At 43.8% G+C, this 20,858-nt stretch overlaps 1 protein-coding gene across 1 annotated transcript in view; it reads right to left on the bottom strand.

The window, feature by feature from the left end:
* PAK5 (p21 (RAC1) activated kinase 5) overlaps nt 1–20,858 on the bottom strand; it is a 240,972-nt gene that overhangs the window by 27,368 nt on the left and 192,746 nt on the right. Inside the window, exons 4-5 of the mRNA XM_058679546.1 lie at nt 12,998–13,783; nt 82–573 (exon numbers count right to left, since the gene is read on the bottom strand). Coding sequence (XP_058535529.1) covers nt 82–573; nt 12,998–13,783 — 1,278 coding nt within the window. The remainder of the gene's footprint in view (nt 1–81; nt 574–12,997; nt 13,784–20,858) is intronic.

Here is a 20,858-nt window from a genome sequence, read left to right as displayed (position 1 = left end):
TTCTGTCTTCAGTGGTTTCCCAATGTACATGTATTGCTACTGGATATAGGAAATAAGTGAGGAGCCCGAGATGCCACTCACCTCATTAAAAAGCAGCTCTCGTCTTTGCTGCTTCCGGAGGTCCATTTTCTTCACTGCAACTTGTTTCCCTGTGTGTTTTTCGGTGGCGATGCATACAATGCCAGTGGACCCTTCCCCGATTTTGATAAAGTTGTCCAAGTACTCCCGGGGGTCTCCTGGGCTGACCACCAGCTGCAGGGCAGCTCGAAATTGTTCGTGGGATACCCTGGAGGGCTGCTGGTCTGAGGAGGAGCCCCAGCTGGGTGGCGGGTAGGTGCTGGATGAGATGCTGAGGGAACTCAGATAAGATGCTGTGGAGATGTACTGTGAGCTGGTCTGCAAGGAGGGCTGGTGGTACAGGGAGGCTTTGTGGTACTCAGATGGGTACTGGTGGCTGCTGGAGGAATAGCTCACTTTGCTTTGACTTTGAGGTAGTTTGGCGGGGCCTCTGGGGTAGGTGTCGGACCCTGACAGTGGAGGGCTGAAGACCATCTGTGCTCGATCATAGTCCACCTGGGAACACAGATACAGAGATCATTCATTCGTTAGACCTGACAGTACAGTTCCCTGGCTAGTGAGCCACGTTACAGCCGGTGGAACAAAGGTTCCCGGGAAGTGATGAAGGACATGCCCGGGTAGTAACAGTACTGGCTGTACCTGGCCAAGCTCCTTCTAGTGCTGTTTAAGCCCTATTTTCTTGTACTGTTAAAGGATATTAATCTTCAGGTAGCATTCTCGGGGACATACCAGGTGAGGGAGCCCTTCCCCGTGCTTCTGCAGTCATATACTCAAGCTGGAATGAAGCATCTACTCACATGTATGCAAGAGCGAGGACACAGCTCCCTGCCTAAAGCAGCTTTTGCTTTGAACACATTCAACATTCTCACCAATTATGCATAAATACAAATAAGAGCAACCTTTCTCAGTGGTGTGCCCAGAAAGTATGGCCAGTGCTCAAAGAGATCCAAGCCAAGAGCAGTTCTCTCTGATTTTGAAGGGTACATGGAGGCATTTGGTGGAACAGAGTGGAAGAGGAGGTAGAAGAGGGCAGAGGAAGCTGGTGAGAGGCTCACTTTTCATGACAGGAAATGTGGCTTCCAGCCTCCACTCCTTGGAAGGGACTAGCTTGAAGCGGGGTGGGTTCTGCAACAGTAGGGAGTAACTGGTCCCTTCTGTGGACAATACAACTGAAGCTCAGGGAAATAGAACTGTTTCCAATGAACTAGGGCAAATGCCCTCTGTGCCCAAGAGGATTATGCAGCATTGGCCTTAGAATAGGTCATTCCACTCCTCCCACCAGGAGGAAATTTGGGTGTCCTCACTACCCAACGTAGGCACCAGCCAGAAGGAAGCAAAGTAGCTGCTGAGCCAGGGACCAGTCCTAGCTGCAGAGCAGAGAGAACATACTTCCTTTCTTTGTTATTTTCCCTGATACAGTTTCACAGGTATTCCCCTCCTCCTTCCCTTCCTGCTTTCCTCTCCCCCACTCCCCCTCTCTGGCAAATTATCACAGTAGTATATTCCTTTAGCAACAGTTACAAACTAAACTTTCTGCTATTTAAATGTGCCATGGTATGGTAGATATAGACAGCTGGCAGGTGGCATAAAAGATAGAATATGTGCCTGAGTTTCCAGTGGAGGACAGAAGGCAGAGTTGTTTGCAGGTAGCAGCCATCTTAAAAATGAGATTTTGGAGAACAAAGCTGACATTGTCTTTCACAGTCTTTCAAAAAGCAAGGAATGACAATAGCAACTGTCACAAGACAACTTTTTCTTTTATAACCAAACCCGAAGTGTACTCGTTCAACGAGAGCTCACGGTGCATCATGGGTGGGAGCCTTCCCAGGGCGCTTAAAACCTATCCAAGGAGAGAATGTGGATGGACAGTTGGCCTTGGGAAGGAGAACTGCCTGGGGTTTTGTCTGAGGCCACATTGCTGAACCATGGCCCTCAGTTGGGTCTTAACCGAACCAAGGGTTTGCCAGGATGCATCTCGATGGGCCACACTTTGTGACAGGCCTCATTCTTTACCTCAGCCTGAGAGCAAGCAGTGAGACTGGACCTCAACAGTGTGAAGGCAGGGCACAGCCTCTGAGCTGTCTGCCTTAGCCTCGGGTCTCCTTGCCTTTAGTTTATCAGAAGGAATTCACTGAACTGAGAGCGGTAGAGTTGGCCCCAGCAAAGTCCTAATCACCAGACTCAGGAAGCCATTTTCTCCTCTGGTAGATAAAACCTTGTTGGCCAGGATAGCCCAATAGGCTCTGTTGAGGGGGAATTCCAGGTCTAGGCAAGGACATTCCAGGTTTGGGATAGAAGGTAATTATGGCATCCAAGAACCTCCTATGCCCCAAGACCAACTGACCAATCAAAGGAATGTCATGAGCTCCCTGACCAATCATGATGCAAACAGAACATGTGCCTCTTCGCAGTAGTTTCCAGCTATAAAACCTCATCCCTAACTCCTACAGGGCCCAGCAATTAGACAATAGCTGCTGGACTCCTTGCACTACACCTTGCAAGAAATACCTACTTTTTTTTTTTTTTTTACCACACTCAGTATTACTGATTAGCTTTTGTATGTCAATTAAGTGGACCTAGGTTTAAAGGTTCTGTAACAATCTGGAGCGGTTCTGCAGCAGCAGGGGCAACGTGTCCCATTTTGTGCTCAATACAACTGAGGCTCAGGAAAGCGGACCTTTTTCGTTTTAGTGATCCAGGACCAAGTGTCCTCTGTGCCCAAGAATTATGCAGCCTCAGCCTCAGATACGATCAGCCTCTTTGTCTGAATAAGAGGAAACCTGGGTGTGCCAGCTGCTTGGCTTACTGACAGTACAGGCCTGCTTTTGCAACTGCCTTGGTATTCCACCTTCAATTGTCCCCTCCATAGCCCATATAATCATGAATGGCGTACTCTCAGCTCACTGTAATGCACAGGGGTTTTCCTATGAGATCAAGTGGGGCTCCTTGCCTTACAGAAAAATATTCAATGTTAAAAATATTTTTTTTGGTTTTTTTAAAGATTTATTCATTTTATTACAGCCAGATATACACAGAGGAGGAGAGACAGAGAGGAAGATCTTCCGTTCAATGATTCACTCCCCAAGTGAGCCGCAACGGCTGATGCGCGCCGATCTGAAGCCGGGAACCTGGAACCTCTTCTGGGTCTCCCACGCGGGTACAGTGTCCCAATGCATTGGGCCGTCCTCAACTACTTTCCCAGGCCACAAGCAGGGAGCTGGATGGGAAGTGGAGCTGCTGGAATTAGAACCGGCGCCCATATGGGATCCCGGGGCTTTCAAGGCGAGGACTTTAGCCGCTAGGCCATGCTGCCGGACCCAATGTTAAAAATATTTTAACACCTCTGATGCTACCCCATTCCCATCTAGTTGCCTGCGAATGCACCTGGGGAAGCAGCAGAAGATGGCCAAAACACTTGGACCTCTACAACTACATGGGAGACTCAGAGAAAGCTCCTAGGTCCTGACTTCAAATAGGCCCAGCTCTGGCCATTGTGGACAACTGGGGAGAGAAACAGTGCATGCAAGATCTCTGTCAGCTCTCTCTCTTTAATTCTTTTAAATAAGAAAAAAAATCTTTACAAAAATTGATGTCTTCTGAGTGCTTTCCATGTGATGGTGAATGTTTTAAATATCATATCCATACATATAAACTTCAAGCAATAATATTCAACAGATCTTATGTTGCTCTATTATACAAATAAGGAGATTGAAGCAGAGTATGTAAGTACGTGGCAAAGCTACTAGGAAAGAAGTAGGTTCAAATCCAGACAGAGTTATTTGGCCCTTGGGCTATTGGTCAGTTCACTGAGACAGGCTTTGTTCTTGACTTGGGAGCCCATGGTCAGCATGGAGGCCAGTAACGTGGGGGTGGCAACTACAGAGACAAGGCCACATAAGGCTGTTCCAGTGGGGCCCCAGATGTCTGAGCAGCCTGGAGGAAAATGCAAGAACTGGACCAGAAAATGATGGATGATAGCGTCAGGGGAGGGAGACAGGAAAAAAATGAAGTTTCTGTTTTCGTTTTCACCGTTGTTTAACAATCTTGGTTTAGAGAAATCAGCTCAAAATACAAAAAGAACAATCATCACAGCAAATGAGCTGATCATCTATGCAAATAATTCATCATTTTCATTTCTGCTTTGGTCAAAGCAGAACATTCTGCTCAGTTCCAGCAACAGCTAACCCTTCTTCTGCTTTGAGATCTCCTCAACTTGCTATATGACTGTTGGACTTTATAATGATTTGAACATACTACTCTTTAAATCGCCTTTTTTATGATAATCTCTATTGACTGGGAGGTGAATGAAATACAACTGATGAATTTGTATATACTGTTTCTCTTTCTCTCACTCTCTCTCTCTCTCACACACACACACACACGTAAAAAGGCAGGCAAAGGAATCAACTTTGAAATATGTAACTACTTTGGGCCCGGCGGTGTGGCCTAGCAGCTAATGTCCTCGCCTTGCATGCGCCCGGATCCCATATGGGCAGCGGTTCTAATCCCGGCAGCTCCATTTCCCATCCGGCTCCCTGCTTGTGGCCTGGGAAAGCAGTTGAGCATGGCCCAGAGCCTTGGGACCCTGCACCAGTGTGGGAGACCTAAAACAAGCTCCTGGCTCCTGGCTTGGGATTGGCTCAACTCTGGCCGTTGTAGTTGCGTGGGGAGTGAATATTGCACAGAGGATCTTACTCTCTGTCTTTCCTCTTCTCTGTATATATGACTTTCCACTAAAACTACAATAAATCTTTTTTCTAAGAAATATGTAACTACTTTTACATCTTGAAAAGGTGTATTTCAGAAGGAAGATGTAAGCCTAGTGTTCAGATGAACAGGTCTACCTATAGGATTAAGAGAGTGATGTGGTGTGTAATCACGTAGTGAGAGGACAACAAAGTGGATCTGGAGCAATAAAAAGGATGATATTTAACAAACAAATTCAATGCATCTCCCATCATCCCTGCTCCAAACTGTTTCTAAAAGATTTTGGTGTGACATCTTTCCACGGAGACCCTAATGCAGTGGTGCAGGGTCGTGCGATAGGAATGGAAAGCTACTGGGTAGCAGAATAAATAATATAGAGGCAACACATCTCATGCCAGAGAACAGCTGGTTCTGAGAACAAGAATTCCATAGAAATAAGATCAAAGCCTGTATACTTTGGGGGAAATTTCCCCATGACACATGCTGTAAAAGCAAATATGATGGATTGCTTCACAAATTATCACCTAGGTTGCCAAACTGTTTAGCATCAGTGTTAGGAGGCTGCTCATTGTCATAGAAAACAGGATATATTATAAAGGAATTCTCTCTGTGGGAATCCTGAAAAACACTGAATGAGCAGTCATGATTTCCTCCGTGATTGAAATGCTTAATAACACATGCTTGTTTCTTAATTTCTTGACACATTTTAGCATACTACATAAATTCGTTCTCAAAGAAATGCACTTTCCCAATCAAAATGAAAAAGGGCCACAACACTCCATCAAAGCTATACTTCATGGGAGTATATAATCCCTAGTTAACTCAGTCTGACTACACTTCCACAATGAGCACAATGTCTCCAAGGATAGGGTCACACACAGGCTTGGGATGTGTCAAAATCATAAATAATTACAGCAATGAATTTATTTAATCAATCAATTTCAGCAGTGGTGTGTTGGGGTGGACAGGGCATAAAGCTGCACATGGCTATCAATGCCTCTGATTACAGCTGGCTGTCAGCCAGAGTTCCCCTGATCCATGTTAGTTAAATGCACATTAATCTGAATTTGGCAGTGTAATCAAGGACCTAACTGAACTGTGAAATTGAATTCCGCAGTAGAACATCATTTGACCATTTTATGCCAAAGCTGGGGGAAAAAAAGGCTTGGCGAGGGAAGGTGAGGGCGGGAGAAAGAAAAGGAAGAAAAAAAAAATGCTGCAGTGCCTATTTGTCACTGCGGCTGCTGCACTGACAAGGAGGCCATGGTCAGGGTGATGGTCTGGTGTGTTTGTATGTTTGTATGGGGGGTTGGTTAGCCTTGGCATCAGTCTGTGCGTTAGAATTGGGACTGCAGAGGGCTCCCCGGAAGGTGGAGATTCACAGGGCACAGGCAGCAGCTGCCCAGCACACCTTTTTGGAGCACAGTGAAATAGAGACTGTGCATCTTAGCAAGGATATAGCCAGAGTGGATGCTGCTTAGGCTATATAAATCAAAGGCAGGACAAAAGTGAATTGTAAATCTCAGAGCAGGGAAAGGACATCTCTGAAAATGCCCTGACTCGACCTAAAGAAAAATGGATGGGATTGCCCTCGGGCTTGGGAAGGGAAAGTGAGCACTTGCAGCAATTATGGGGAGGACTTCTAACTCATGTTCTGAAGGAAGGCTTCAATCTGTGAGTGGGATGGGTCTCTGCTTTTGCTTGGCAGACCCAGTTCACCTGCTACGGGCAGGCAGCATCGCTGATGAGGCAGGACACATCCCAGGGTCTTCTGTGGTATAGCAGCCTGGCTGTAGCTCATGGGCTCCTGCATCTCCAACGTGAGTCTTCAACCTCTGCTACCCGGTGACTACTGTTCTGAGAGTTTCAGTCTGTCTCAGATTCCAGGGTATCAGGCTCTATCTTCCATTACATCCTAACCAAACAGTGGATTGTAGCCAGTAGTCAGATCCGTTAACGTTATTCACGTTTGTTTACAGATTGGCGCGAACTTATCTCACAGTGAGTTAAGCCTGGACAAATGGCAAAGGGAGAGAGCACACATTACCATGGCCAGTGAGTAGTGGTCACCATCAGGCCTTTGGAAGCACCTGAAAAAACAAGTTGTGCCCTGAAGGTTCTGATGTGGGGAATCTAGGAAGTAAGCTAAGTTCAGGGTGGTGTAGTGCACTCACTGGATAACCTCTAAACTGGCTTTCTACTTAGGCATAAAGAGGCATATTTCCTAGGACACAAAGACTAAAGAATGCTTTATGAAATATACAGTCTATATGCACTGGGAAGTGTAGAAAAAACAACTCGACTTCTACAGATGGGCACAGCCTAGTTCTACAGGGGAATGAATACATCTGTGATCTGCACGTTCAAGCATCGGGTGTTTGAGGTCATTCTTTCTCTGAACGGGAATGTCCAATGGATCCCCCAGAGCTGTTTCCTTTAGTTAGAAACAGGCAAATGGACTGTGATCTGCCACAACCTGCAGTGATGTGCCTTTGGGGTCTGGCTTACTGCCTCAGTATTTTTCAGTGGGTTAAGCTTTCAAAACGTTGGGGACAGATGATGCCACCTTAGGTTCATTTCGCTTTTAATTTGGTAATGAGAAAATCTACCCCTAGTGACCAAAATACACTTTGCTTTGAACCATGAGAGCATTCCCAGGAAGTTGTGTCCATTCATATTCAAAGGATACCTCAAGCCTCTATGGAAGGGACCTTGGAAATGGCAAGTTAAATCACTCCTGTGGACGCTGCATAAGCCTTCATGAACATCCTGCAGGAGATTCCATTAGAGGAGAATAAATTGAGAGGCAGCAATACTCAGGGCTACAGTATGAGGTTACATGCCCTGTGCCCCCATTTCTTGGGGTAGCCCATCAGGTCTCCCCATCATGGTCACTCCCCAGGGGATTCTACAGGCATCCTCCAGGATGGAATTTGGGCGTGGCAAGTGAACAGGAACAATGAATCATTCAACTCTTGATGTAGGAGAACTGGACACACTGGTTCAAGTGCTTTTCCTTCTGAGAGCCAGCAGAGTGATAACTAAGCAGAGAAAATCACCATGCTGCTGACCTCAAAGGAACATCTGGAAAACCAATCCATGCATTAAAAAAAATTATTTTGGCTTCAGCCATCCTTCCCTCTCAGAAGTCCTTAATATGTCATCTATTTTGAATGTTCCATGCTGTAACATTAGTCACTCTTGGGTCCTATGCAGTGAGGGCAGGGATAAAGTACAGAAGATGGTTGGATATGCATGGAGCTCTGGCTTAGCCTCTGAGGACAGACCTCAGAGGAGGTCTGAGGATTCCGTTTCCAGCTACTGGTGGGGTGGGGGAACCTCAGATTATCTCAGGGGCCGCAGCTTTGAATGACCCAGAGGAATCCATACAGCTACTCTGGCGTTTTGTGACCTACATAGCTAGAGTAATGAAAGTCAGGGCTACACCCAGTATCTTTCAGGACCAGCAAGAATTGTCCCTCTGTTTGGAAAGTATGTAACAGATGTTGCAGAGAGAACATTCCTGTGGGCTGTGCTTGGAGGTAACACATTTTCCAACTCTAAATAATCCTAGGGATGAGAATTAACACTGAGTGTTGGTCAGGTGCTTACTCCCTTATATCAATTAAGTCCAAATAAGTTTTAAAACACTGAACAGTTATCTGAAGTACAGACAAGAATGTACAGTTAGCATGTACTCATATCAAGAGACCGTGATCCTAGAACTTGTACTCTTCCAAAACAGGCCAGAAAAAAAAATCAATCTGGATTGTCTTCTAAACTATCAAACATGTTCGACACTCAAAGTGGAATCAGTGGTTATGGAAGCCTTAGGGATTCTGCTTCTAGCACTTCTTCTGCAACCTGTGCTTCCAGCTCTTGTACAATCTTTGCTGTCTGAGTGAAGCTAAGGAACTTAAAGATTCCATTCCGTAGTATTTCCTGTGCTTGGACACCTGTTCCTTCCAAGTGCTTCAAGGGCTGCCTGCAATGTGTATGTGTGTGTGTGCGTGTGTGTGTGTGCACACGCACGTGTCTCGTGCTGGAGACCTTATGTTTACCTTTCTGGGTCTCAGTTTTCTTCTGTGGGAATGGTACTGATGCAGAATTCACGGACTTTGGAGCGAGGCAGACCTAGTTTTCATTTCTGACTTAGCCGCTGACCTAATATTCTTTGAAGAAGTCCATAAAGGTTTAGCTTCTTGGAGTTTCAGCTCCCTTAAATCTGAGATGATCCTGCATTATTCTGGAATTTTAGAAGCGATTTATCTGGTAATGGCTACAAAATGCTTAGTATGGTGGCTGGAATTTATAATGATGCAAATTTCATGCTTGGTCATCATCCTTCTACACATTACTCATGTAGCCTGACATGTAGACAAAATGTACATGTTAACAGAGAGACTGTTCTAGGTTACTGTGATGTCAGACTCTCACACAGCATGAGGCAGAGACTGTCTCTACCTTGTTTTATAGATGGAGAAGTGGCTAAGTGCTTGCTCACCTGGTTAGTAAGTGGCAATATCAGAAATCCCTTAACTGCCAAGAAGTTCTTGGTATACAGAACAGTTTCTCATTTCTTAAGTGGGACCAATTTTGACCTCCCTAATTATGGAAAACGTGGTCATGTTTGAAGGTATTTTGATGGTCACAAAGGAAGAGGGGATGCTTCTGGCATCGTCAGTGGATTCTGAGGATCTTTCTAAATAATCTCATATGCAAGGACAGACTTCATAACAAAGAATTGCAAGGTCCAAAATGTAAAATGTCAAGTGCCAAGGTCGGGAATCCCTGCTATAGAGAAAATTCCTTGCTAATGGAACTTCGCTGTTCAGGTAGTAAGAGGAGCTGGTAACGAGTCAGGCTGAAGAATTAGCATCCTCGGAAACTGCCCCTGTGCTGTGGGGGCTGTAGTGTCAGCTGAAGGAGTTAAATCCAAAGCGTTGCATCAAACTCTCTTATGAGCTGAGGGACCCACCTGCTTTTAAGCCTTTCAAAATTTTAATTCCCTCATCCTTACAAGCAGAGCAAGGATTCTTCCCCTACAGGGTTGTGAAGTTCAAGAAAACAATGCATGAATCTGGCACGCAGCAAGTGTTTAATGAACTGGCAGAACTGTTATTACTTTGGGGGCTTCCTGGCAGTTGCAGCTACAGCGAGGAATGAATATGAGGGTCCAGAACTGAGACACAGGAGCTGGAAGCTACATGGTTGCAGTGACAGGACAAATATTGACTGCTAGGTAACAACGGCTAGCTTCCCTCTTGGGGAGGCTGATCCGGCTGCAGCGAAGGGTGGAACACACTCTCTGTACATCTGTCCCCAAACTCTGTTGAGGGACAGAATAAAACAAAAAATATGGAGTAGATACTAACATCAACAATTTTATAACACGCTTCATTCCTTTCAGGATAACAGGAAAATTAGGGAGGGAGAGAACAATAGAGAGATTTTCATTGTACATTAAATACTCTCATTCTCTCTCTCTCTCTACACACACACACACACACACAGACACATACACTTTGTATACCCCTTCCTTACTGGTGCTCCATTTTCTAAAAAAGATTTATTTATTTTTATCAGAAAGGCATATATATATATATATATATATGTATATATATATATATATATATATATATATATAGGAGAGAGAGCAGGAAAGAGAGGAATATCATCCATCCACTGATTCAATCCCCAAGCGGCCGCAATGGCTGCTGCTGAGCCAATCTGGAGCCAGGAGCCAGGAGCCTCTTCCGGGTCTCCCATGCAGGTGCAGGCTCCCAAAACTTTGGGCCGTCCTTGACTGCTTCTCCAGGCCACAAACAGGGAGCTGCATGGGCAGTGGGGCCGCCGGGATTAGAACTGGTATCCATATGGGATCCTGGCGGTACATTCAAGGTGATCACGTTAGGCTATCACGCCAGGCCCTGGTGCTCCATCTTTAAACCTGCCCAGGTTTGTGCTATTTCTTATTGTTGGAGATCAGAACATACTCACCCTTTTTAAGAATTCTCCATGAGACAAAGCCAAATTATCTGAGTCGTGATTGTTATTTCTTCCTCTAGCTGGGAATCCAAATGCGATTGGTAGGTTTTTAAGACAATAGTTCTAAAGACACAGCCATCTAAGCCTTTTTAGAGAGCTGCTATATTTTTAATCAAGTAGATGTTTTAATTACTAACATGCTTCCCACCTCCTACCCTTCTCTAAAAACTGCTTCTAAATCTCTAAAACAGTAGCTTGCTTCTTGGGAGTCCTGATTACAAAGGCCCTAGGTAAAACAGCTCATGAGGGAACGTACTGTTCCTTCTCCTGAGACAATAGTTTCTCCATTGTTTCTGGGTTTGACAAAGTCAGACTTCAGAGTTGTGATCTGTTTGGAAATCTGCAGCAAGTGGGAGTCTAGAAGATACGAAGTAAGCTGTCTCGAGATCTTTCCCCTTTTCTCCTTCCTTTCTCTTCTAACACCAAGCCTAAACTGATTACTAGGGCATCTTATGAATTTTCCTGGAAATACAGTTTATATGTCCACATAAAGTGCTGGGCTGAAAGGAACAACAGACTTGAGTTTTTGTTCTTGCTCTGCAACAAGTTGAGTCTCTGGATCTGTTTCCCCTTCTGGGAAACAACTAGACAGTGAGTGCTGCAGGTGAATTAAATTCCAAAAGCCTCTTGAGATTGTGTAATCAATTAAAATAAAAAGGCTTTAGAGGCTGTGCCCATCTTGGGGAGTCCATGTCCCCTTCTCATGGGTCAATCTTTACCTTTAGCTGATTCTATTCCCTGTACTTTGTGAAACTAGGAATCCAGTGATGCAAGATGGTCCCACTGAGGCTCAACTCCTGAATCGGAGACTTAAAAGCAAATTTTCTCAGGTTTTCTAGATGTTGGAAATTAATATTGGGTCGGCCACACACATGAAGGGGTCAAATAGTGCCCAAAGGTGGCTCCTTCCAAGTGATGCTGTCCCTATGATGATGATAACGGCGAAAACCACCTCACTTAAGTGTTCAATACACCACAAACACGATCCTACTCCATACTGCTAACCAAGAGGAACACAAATGTTTGAAGACTGAGGACATAACTCAATTCAGCAACACTATGCTAATACTCTATTTCACCCCAGGACTATGAAGTGATTCCTTCTGCCATGGCACACGTATGAAATTGAATGAGCTATCACATGGGTCATGACACTTGCAACATAACCCTCACCCACTTTTCTGTTGAATGATTAGACTTCTCTGGAAGGAATGCAGGAAGTGAAAGTGGTCATTATTTTGAGAAACAATAAGCAAAGGAGCATTATTGATGATCTAGAATCAGCAATGCAGATGAATGCCACTGTACAGCACTGCTGAAAGCCACATCATTTCTCACTGGTTTGCAACCTCTACACAGCCTACCCCGCAAGACAGTCATTTTCACTTCCGTTCTTTAAAGAAGCCGGCAAGGGCATTTTTCAGTTGCCATGGGAAAAAATCAGCCTCTTGCCTCTCCAAAGCATCTGCTCCCCCGCAGCAAAGCCTTAAGTAGCTTTAAACTCAATAGCTTTTTCTATAGTGCTTTCCAGACTTTGGGATATCATGTACCAGACAAATTTCATAATAAATTTACAGTAACTGATGATCAATAGAAGAATTATAACAAAATAAATCAAAAGCCAACTAAAAGGTACAGCAACTAGTTACTATATATTAACCCAAAATTTCATACAAAAACTAGTATCTCAACAAAAAAGCAAGGGTGACATACTCTAAAATGGAAGGTATCCCAAATTGAACCCAATCAGCTTTATTAGAAACTTACCATATTCTCTTATCCTTTTATTTCCTTTTTAAAGAGATCTATGTAATCTCTGCCAGAATATCAGAACCACTACATCATGTCCATCTAATGGCATATGTTGATACTAGAACTTAGTAAAATTTGATCATTCATATTTCAGAATATCTTTCAGATACATGAATAAATGTGTCTTCCTCTGAAACCCTATGGGATATCCCAAAACATAAATGTTGATTTCAAAGACTATGCCCTAACATCTGCCCTGGGAGCTCATGGGTACAGAAAAGGTAAGATTTTGATGTAAATTCTCACTAAAGAGGACACCCACCACTTGAGAATCTGCACCAGCGGGTGATGCTGGCACCACTTGGGGGAAGGCTCCTGCATACTTGGAAGGCAACCACATAGGGGACATTACCTTTGGAAAGCACATTGTGGGCTCGGACAAGCGAGGGTAGGTGTAGGAGCTGTAGGAGTGTCCCTGGGGGTGGGTTTTAAATGCACTTGCTCCGAAGGGCATCATGGGTTCCTGGAGCCCTGATCCTGACCTGGACCTCTGCCGCATGCCTGGCTGAGGGCTTGTCTGGTTCATGTAGGATGACTTTGGCCTCCTGTCATAGTCCTCCAGGCTTGGTGCCCACTCGTTTTCACTGTAGGCCAGACTCTCCTTGGAGCACCCACTGGCCCCTGCAGTTCTAGAAGGCATGAACTGGAATGGGTAATCCAGAGGGGAGCAGCTTGAGGCTCGCTGGTACTCCCACTTGAGATCACTGTAGTGGCCTGGTTTGCTCAGTGAGTCCAAGTGGGTGTGATAATCGACGGGAAATCTGGCCAATTCACCTTTCACAGGTTTCATGTCAGAATAGTAGGCCTCACCATGCTTCATTCTCATCACATGTCCGTTTTGCTTGGTTCCATGGCTGCCCTTATAGTACGGATCCAAATCGTCTCCATAGAGACTCTTCTCTCTGTACTTCTCGGTCAGGTAGTCAACAGTGGTATCAGATTCGCTGGAGTACTGTGAGAAGGTGATGAAGCCATTTTCTTCCGAATGGCCCTGCCCATGGCTGGAGGCTCCCTGATCTGGGGTGGGCGGGCTTTCTTTCCTTAGGGAGTTGGAGCGTGTCACAGAGATATTGTCAAAGTCCTCCAGCAGGCCGTTGATGGAGGTTTCCTTGCAGGGTTTGTTTCCTCTAACGATTGTCTAGGAATAATCAAGGGAATAATGGTTAAAAAAAAGGTCAGGTTTTCGAATGATTAGAGGATTGCCACCCCCTACTCCATCCAGTTGAAACCACAGAAGTAAACAGACTCGAAGGACATTTCACGCGCACACACACACACACAAACACACATGCACACACTGCTGAAGGGATTTTCATTGACATCACTGGTGAAGTAAATCAAGTATTAAGCAATAAACGGGCAAAACCCCCCCTTACCTATGTCATTACAGCAATTACACATGACAAAGACATTTAGAAGACTATGTAGACTACCACTGTCATATTTACCAGTTTATGAGCAAAGTTCCTTGCCCAACTCTGCCAACCAAATGATTAAATGCGACCATCTAACAGCAAGCTGATAATAAGCCTACTAGTACAATACCTAAGTAATGATTTAACTACACAGACATGCATATTAGGTTTTGAGCTCATTATTCAGACAATGTGAAAACCCTGAAGCACTGCCATGTGAATTAGCATCACCATGTCAATATGCACCTTTTCTACGTTTATGGGAGACATCTCATCGCTGTGGTTATGAGATTCTAAAACAGAGGAAGACACTGATACTCTCTCTTATGTGAGATAATTTGCCATCAAATGTGACATTAAGTGTATAACTGTAATAATACCGCTAAGGCTCACACTTCTTTAAAACATCAGTGCTAGATTTTGGATGGTTTTGTGGTGATGGAGTTGCACCTAGATCTAAATGAGAACTTGCTAAGCCTACTGTTCCTTTTAATGAGCTAAAATAACACCAGAATGCCAGGAACAGAGAAAAACAGCAAATCACTCACAGAGCCAGTCAGCTGTGCCTTGAAAATGACAAGGTTTGCTGCAAAATACCAAGGGAAGGGAGGGTGGATAAAAGAATGAAGAACAAAGTATTGTGACTTCAGCCTTCCAGGATTTTAAGAGAAAAACGCCTTTAAGTAACGAGGAGTTGTAACGCTTTTCAGTGTTCAGTCTGGAGGAGAAGCTGAGCTCTCTTCAAGCTTATGTGCTTCTCAAAGAATCCATGTGAGGGTCAATCAACTCCCCCAGGCAGCCCTGCATTCATGGCTTATGGTTTATACTCTCTCTCTTTTTAAGATAGTTTTAATCCTTGAATAGTTTTGCATTGACATAGAAGTTGCAAACAAAATAGATCTATGCTCCAGTTTCCCCTCTTGCTAACATCTTGCAACTACCATCAACTGAACTCTATTCTCACATAGACTGCACCGTATTTCACCTAGGTCTCCAGGCTCCTGGCCAGGTTACCTCAGTGAACTCATTACTTGTCACATCTCCTAGGGTCCCCCTTGCTCTGTGACAGTCTCTCAGACTGGGTAATTGTGAACAGTACTGGTCAGGTACCCTGCAAAATGTCTCTCAGTTGGATTCGTTTGATGTTTTCCTCCTACTTAAACTGGGGCTTTGGGGTGTGGGGGCAGAGGACTGCAGAGTAAAATAGCAGTTTCATGACATCACACTCACATCAATAGGGCTTTTTCCTGATCAAATGAATGACGTCATGTTTGCTTGGTTTTTAAACTACAAAGTTGCATTTCTCTCTTCCTTCCTTTCCTTGCATTATACTCTTCAGAAATAAGTCACTGTGCCAAGGGGTGGGGATTTGCACTTCTACTTCCTTGGAAGGAGTATCTGCAGAAAGTATTTGAAATTACTCTGCACAGGAAATTGGCTTATTATTCATCAATTTATTCAATCATTTGTTATTACCCATATGGATTATAATCCAAAATTATACTGTATGGTTTGATTCTTAAATGGCAAGATGGGAAGCAGGGACTCTAGGATTAGAACCTGTACCCATATGGGATCCCAGTGCATACAAGGTGAAGACTTTAGCCACTAGGCTACAATGCCAGGCCCTAAACATATCATTCTTAGAGGAAGCACATGTTTCTCTCTGATACTCAGTGTTAACAAGCAGGATCTCACAAAAGACAAATGCTTGCTAAAATCAAATTATTGACCAGCCACAAAAAGTAAAAGAAAATAATCTGAATGATAACATATGATCTGGAATACTAGTTAAAGCAGAGGCAAGGCAATTCTCTTTTTCTGACATGAGTTTCACTTATGAAATCTTAAGTGGCAACACAGTAACAATAGACTCAAACCATGCAACATTCTGCAATAAGGTTTAACCAGGCTTTGTAGTGAAAGAACCATTATTTATTGTTGCCAGCATCTGATGTTTATTAATGCAGGACTATGCAGTTCTAGAAAGATCAATAATGCAATCAATGCATGAGTATAGCTGAATTTGATGCTGCAGAACCTCCAGGCATTAAAAACCACTGCAAGCCAATCTCTCTGAGTCGGAAGCCACAGTTCTTGCTGTCGGTCCATTGTGTACGGGACTAGCTCAGCATCTGCTCTGACTTCCAGCGACAGCAGCCATATTTCATGGCGCTCTTCTGCGGGCTGCAGGCTGGTGATAAGCTGTAATGGATCTGTCATGAGAACAGCTGTCTCCCCTTGTTCTCGGGAAGGAGATGAAAAAGTAGCTCTGCTCTTAGAGATTGTATTAACCTTGACAATAATGAAGTGGGTAATTAATGGCTCTGCCCTAATAGGACCTCACATTTCCTTTTCAAAAACAATATCTTCCCTGCACCTTGAGGATGTATTTCATTTTGTCTTTCTGAATAAATACGTTCCCTGAGGCTAATAAGACAAATAGTCTTATGATCCTAGTCTAACCCAACACTAAGCAGAAATTGTCCCCTTTTTAGCAACTCTTTAAATTCTCACATGCTTGTACAGGAACCAGTCTTCTGGTTTTATTAAGACACAGGGATAGAAATATCCAGAAACAAAATCTTACCTAGATCCATTTGTGAAGAAAGGTAACATTGTAAGACTTTGGATTTATTTTCTTTCTCTTATGTGTGCCACCCATTTTCTATTTGTGTTTTTCTTGGTAACCACTGGCAGTAGGGCTACTTCTGTTGCTAACTGAGAACCACATGGCCCACTACACTTTGGGCAGACTGTCTCAGAGTGTAGGTGAGTAACTAACCATCAACTTCCTTAACAAATCATGGAATTATCTCATGAAACTCAAATAAGCCAATTCCTTCACCAAGTAAATATATTGTGGTTTGTTCCAATTACAGGAAAACAGAATGTATTTTAAAAAGGTTTTGTGAACTCTGTAGAGATTGAGATTTTTCTAATTAAGGTAATTTTAAGATTTCTTTATTTGGAAGGCAGATTTATTAGAAAGGCAGACTGACAGGGAGAAAGAGAGACAGAGAAAGAGCTTCCATCCACTGGTTCACTTTCCAGTTGGCTGCAATGGCCAGAGCTGAGCCAATCTGAAGCCAAAAGCTAGCAGCTAGGAGCTTTTTCCAGGTCTTCCACCTGGGTATGGAGTTTCAAGATCATGGACCATCCTCAACTTTCCCAGGCCATAAATAGGAGTGGGATGGGAAGTAGAGTAGCTGGGACCCAACCCATGCCTATATGGAATGCCGGTGTTTATAGGTGGAAGATTAGCCAGTTGAGCCATTGTGCTGGCCCCTAATTAAGGTATCTGTAAGATGGTCTATTATTAGCCATTTTCTCTGCCTCCTGAAATAGGACAACATCAATTCTATATGAGGATAATCCCCAAAGACGGCTTTCTATTTATTGTTAACTGGGCAAAGGGAACATATGTAGATCAGTGTTTAGCACTTAAAGGGAATGAGCTGAAGTTGAACTGCTTGTTTGGAACATGTTTTTATGTCCATTTAAAAGTCAATTTGAGACCACGAGAAGTGCAGCTGCTTCCTGGTTCATGGTCTAGGCAGCAGTGAAGTCTACAGGAGTGTCTGCTCATTCATATGTCATTTAGTCAAACCAAATTTGTTTCTAGGTGCAGGGAATACCCTGTGACAAATGAGATAAGATTTGATCATCTATTTTGTTTTGTGATTTTTAAATTTTGATGTTCTCTATGTAGTTGATTAGGGCTCAAAGAGTCAAGGACTACAGGAAAGTGGGTAAGACCATTACTTCCACATTGTTTTTTTTTTCCTTTCTGTGTCTGCGGGAAGAGGAGAGATAAAAGGAGAAGCTAATCTCACCTTCCCAAACATTCTAGGGTCCCCAACCTGGGGCATGCTCACAGGGCACTGCTCAAGTGATTTATAGTTTAACAATTCTGAATTATTGCTGAGATCAATCATCTATTTTAAACTTGGGTAGCATCACATTTAGTATTATTCTTTAAAATCTGCTCATGCTATGTTCATATATTAACCTGCATTTCCCAAATGCAGAGGCCAAGGCATGGAAAGCTTCTTTTGGAGTGCAAGGTCAGGAACAGGGAGGAGGGTGTCCTGTGCAAGGAGCGGATGCCTGTCCAGTGGTGTGCTACTCACTTGATATTTCTGGTTAGTGGGGGCTCAGTTCTGTTGCAGAGTTGTTGAAGACTATGTGTCATAATCAACCTCTCAAGGGAATGGAAACATGCATCTACCTTCTCCTGTCTAAATGGCTTCCCACAGCTCACAGTAAAGCAACTACTGTGTCAGAGATCAGAGATGAGCAGTACTACTTACAATGAGCAGCAGGTGTCCTCCACAATGACCAGAGTAAAAAGATGCTAGACTAAAATGCATGTGGCTGTTAATTGATCGGGATGATATTCTGCCAGCTCTGCCTTCAGACCAGAGATGGTCTCCCCAAGAAACCATTGAATTTTTCTGTACAATAAGATGTTGGACTCTATGCTTGGTATACGCTTGCAATGAAAGAATCTTGACTGAATTTGAACTGTAATACTGCAACAAGGTGGAGGAATCCACCATGGGGGGAGGGGTTGGGGGAATCCCAGAGCCTATGAAACTGTGTCACATAATGCAATGTAATAAATAATAATAATAATAATAATACATGAGACAGATGCAAAATGTTTCCAATCCATCATTAGGCACACGATGCATTTCACAACTTAAAATGTTGTAAGTGGAGGGAGGCATTTAGCTCAATGTTTAAGAAGCTGATTAAAATGGAGGCACTCCATACCTGGCTCTGACTCCTAATACCAGCTTCCCACAGGGCCTAGAAAGCAATGATGGCTCAAGGGATCAGGTTCTGCCATGCACATGGAGCTCAGGGTTGAGTTTCCAGTTGTTGGCTTTGGCCTGGCCTGAGGCTACTACAGCCATTTAGGGAGTGTATGTCAACCAGTCCTCTCCTTCTCTGTAATACATCCACAACAAAGTTTCAAAAACTGTAAGTTAAGTCCCACAGCACTCTCTCATTAACTAAGGGGCATGGGCATCAATGCTCTCCATCATGTGGCAGACAGGCGGCCACAAAAGATGCATGCTCCTTTCTCGTAGAGTCAGGTTGTTGTTTCAAAGCTGCTCCTAACCATGTGCCACATTCCTCAGGACCTTTTGCAGCTAGATAGGGCCCTGGGGGCAATTCTCACCCATGAAATCTGGCACATTAGCCTAGTGGCCAACTCCTCAACTTTCATGCACCGGGATCCCATATGGGCACTGCTTTGAGTCCCAGATGCTCTACTTCCCAGCCAGCTCCCTGCTGGTAGCCTGGAAAAGCAGTAGAGGACAGTCAAAAGCCTTGGGACCCTGCACCTGCATGGGAGACCCAAAAGAAGCTCCTGGTTCCTGGCTTAGGGTTGGCTCAGCTCCGACCATTTTAGCAACTTGGACAGTGAATCAGGGGACAGAAGATCTTTCTCTCTCTTTCTCTTTCCTTCTCTCTGTAAATCTGACTTTCCAATAAAAATAAATAAATCTTTAAAAAAAAAACGAAATTTGAGCAAGATGTGATCTGCATTCACATCTGTCAAGGCAAAGTTGCAAAGAAACGTCCTTCCGAGGGAGAAGATTCAGCAGGATACTCAGTAGGGATTTTGAAGCTATGAGACGGACTTTGCATTGCCTAACGTCACTCTCTGGGAGATTATGCATTCGACATCTAGTGAAAGATAAACTCCTGCTTTTTGAGCACATGTACTAAGATGCAAGGGTTACTATGTAATAGCAGCTGGAGTTACCCTAGCTAATACAGAATGTGCACAGCTATTCCGAAATACAGCACTGAGCTGGTATAAGACTGAGTAGGAAGCAAGAATAGACTTCACCTTGGTTTTCCTGTTGATGAAACACAGGCTAATTCTCCAGAGTTGGCACTGACCAGGACATACACACCAGCTCTGAGTTAACATGGGAACAATCTGAGATATGAAGCAGAAAGGAACTAATAATTTTCCAGTTGAAGAAATGACACTGGGGGATCCATATTGTGGCACATCAGGTTAAGCCAATGTCTGTGATGCCGGCATCCCGTTTTGGAGTGCTGGTTCCAGTCCTGGCTGCTCTGCTTTCCATCCAGGTCCCTGCTGATACATTTGGGAAAGCACTGGAAGTTGGCCCGTGTACCTGGGCATCTGCGGCCCAGGTGGGAGACCTGGGTGGAGCTCAGGAACCAAAGCCTGAGACAGAGGACTAGAATCTCCACTTGAATTCTAGGTATCGAGGGTTTGACCACATACAAGTAAACTTCAAAAAGTTTATGGAAAAGGAAATAACACATACGTGCATTTGGTGCAAATTTTGTTTTGGAATCATGCAATTTTTTTCCCACCAATGAGTATTTCCCTTAGACTTCAAAAATTTTACCTGTGCATGAATTTTAAGTATTTTTACATCAAATAAACCAGTTTTAAAATTCTATTTTCCATTCATATTTTGGGAGAGCTTCCGTAAGAATAAATGTGTTATTTTTCAGTATTTTAGCAGATATTCCAAGTCATCACTCAATGTCACTCAGCAGTAGGTGCAGGAACTTTCAACACAACATGAGAGGCACTACACGCCCCATCACAGGACCCGAACAGCTTCTCAAGGTTCACCCATTCTGTGATGCAACAAAGCAACATAAACCTGCATCTGCACCTTGCTAAAGTAGTCATCTCCAGAATGAAAAGCTTCAGAAAGGATGCTTAAAACTCAGAACTTTCTTGAGGTTAGGTAAAACAAGTTAACTGCTCTTTGAAATAATCTCTATAGC

The sequence above is a fragment of the Ochotona princeps genome, chromosome 22 (assembly GCF_030435755.1).
Source record: "Ochotona princeps isolate mOchPri1 chromosome 22, mOchPri1.hap1, whole genome shotgun sequence".
NCBI lineage: Eukaryota > Metazoa > Chordata > Mammalia > Lagomorpha > Ochotonidae > Ochotona > Ochotona princeps.
The sequence above is the reverse complement of the archived record's forward strand: the minus strand, read 5'-3'. Positions and strand labels throughout refer to the sequence as shown.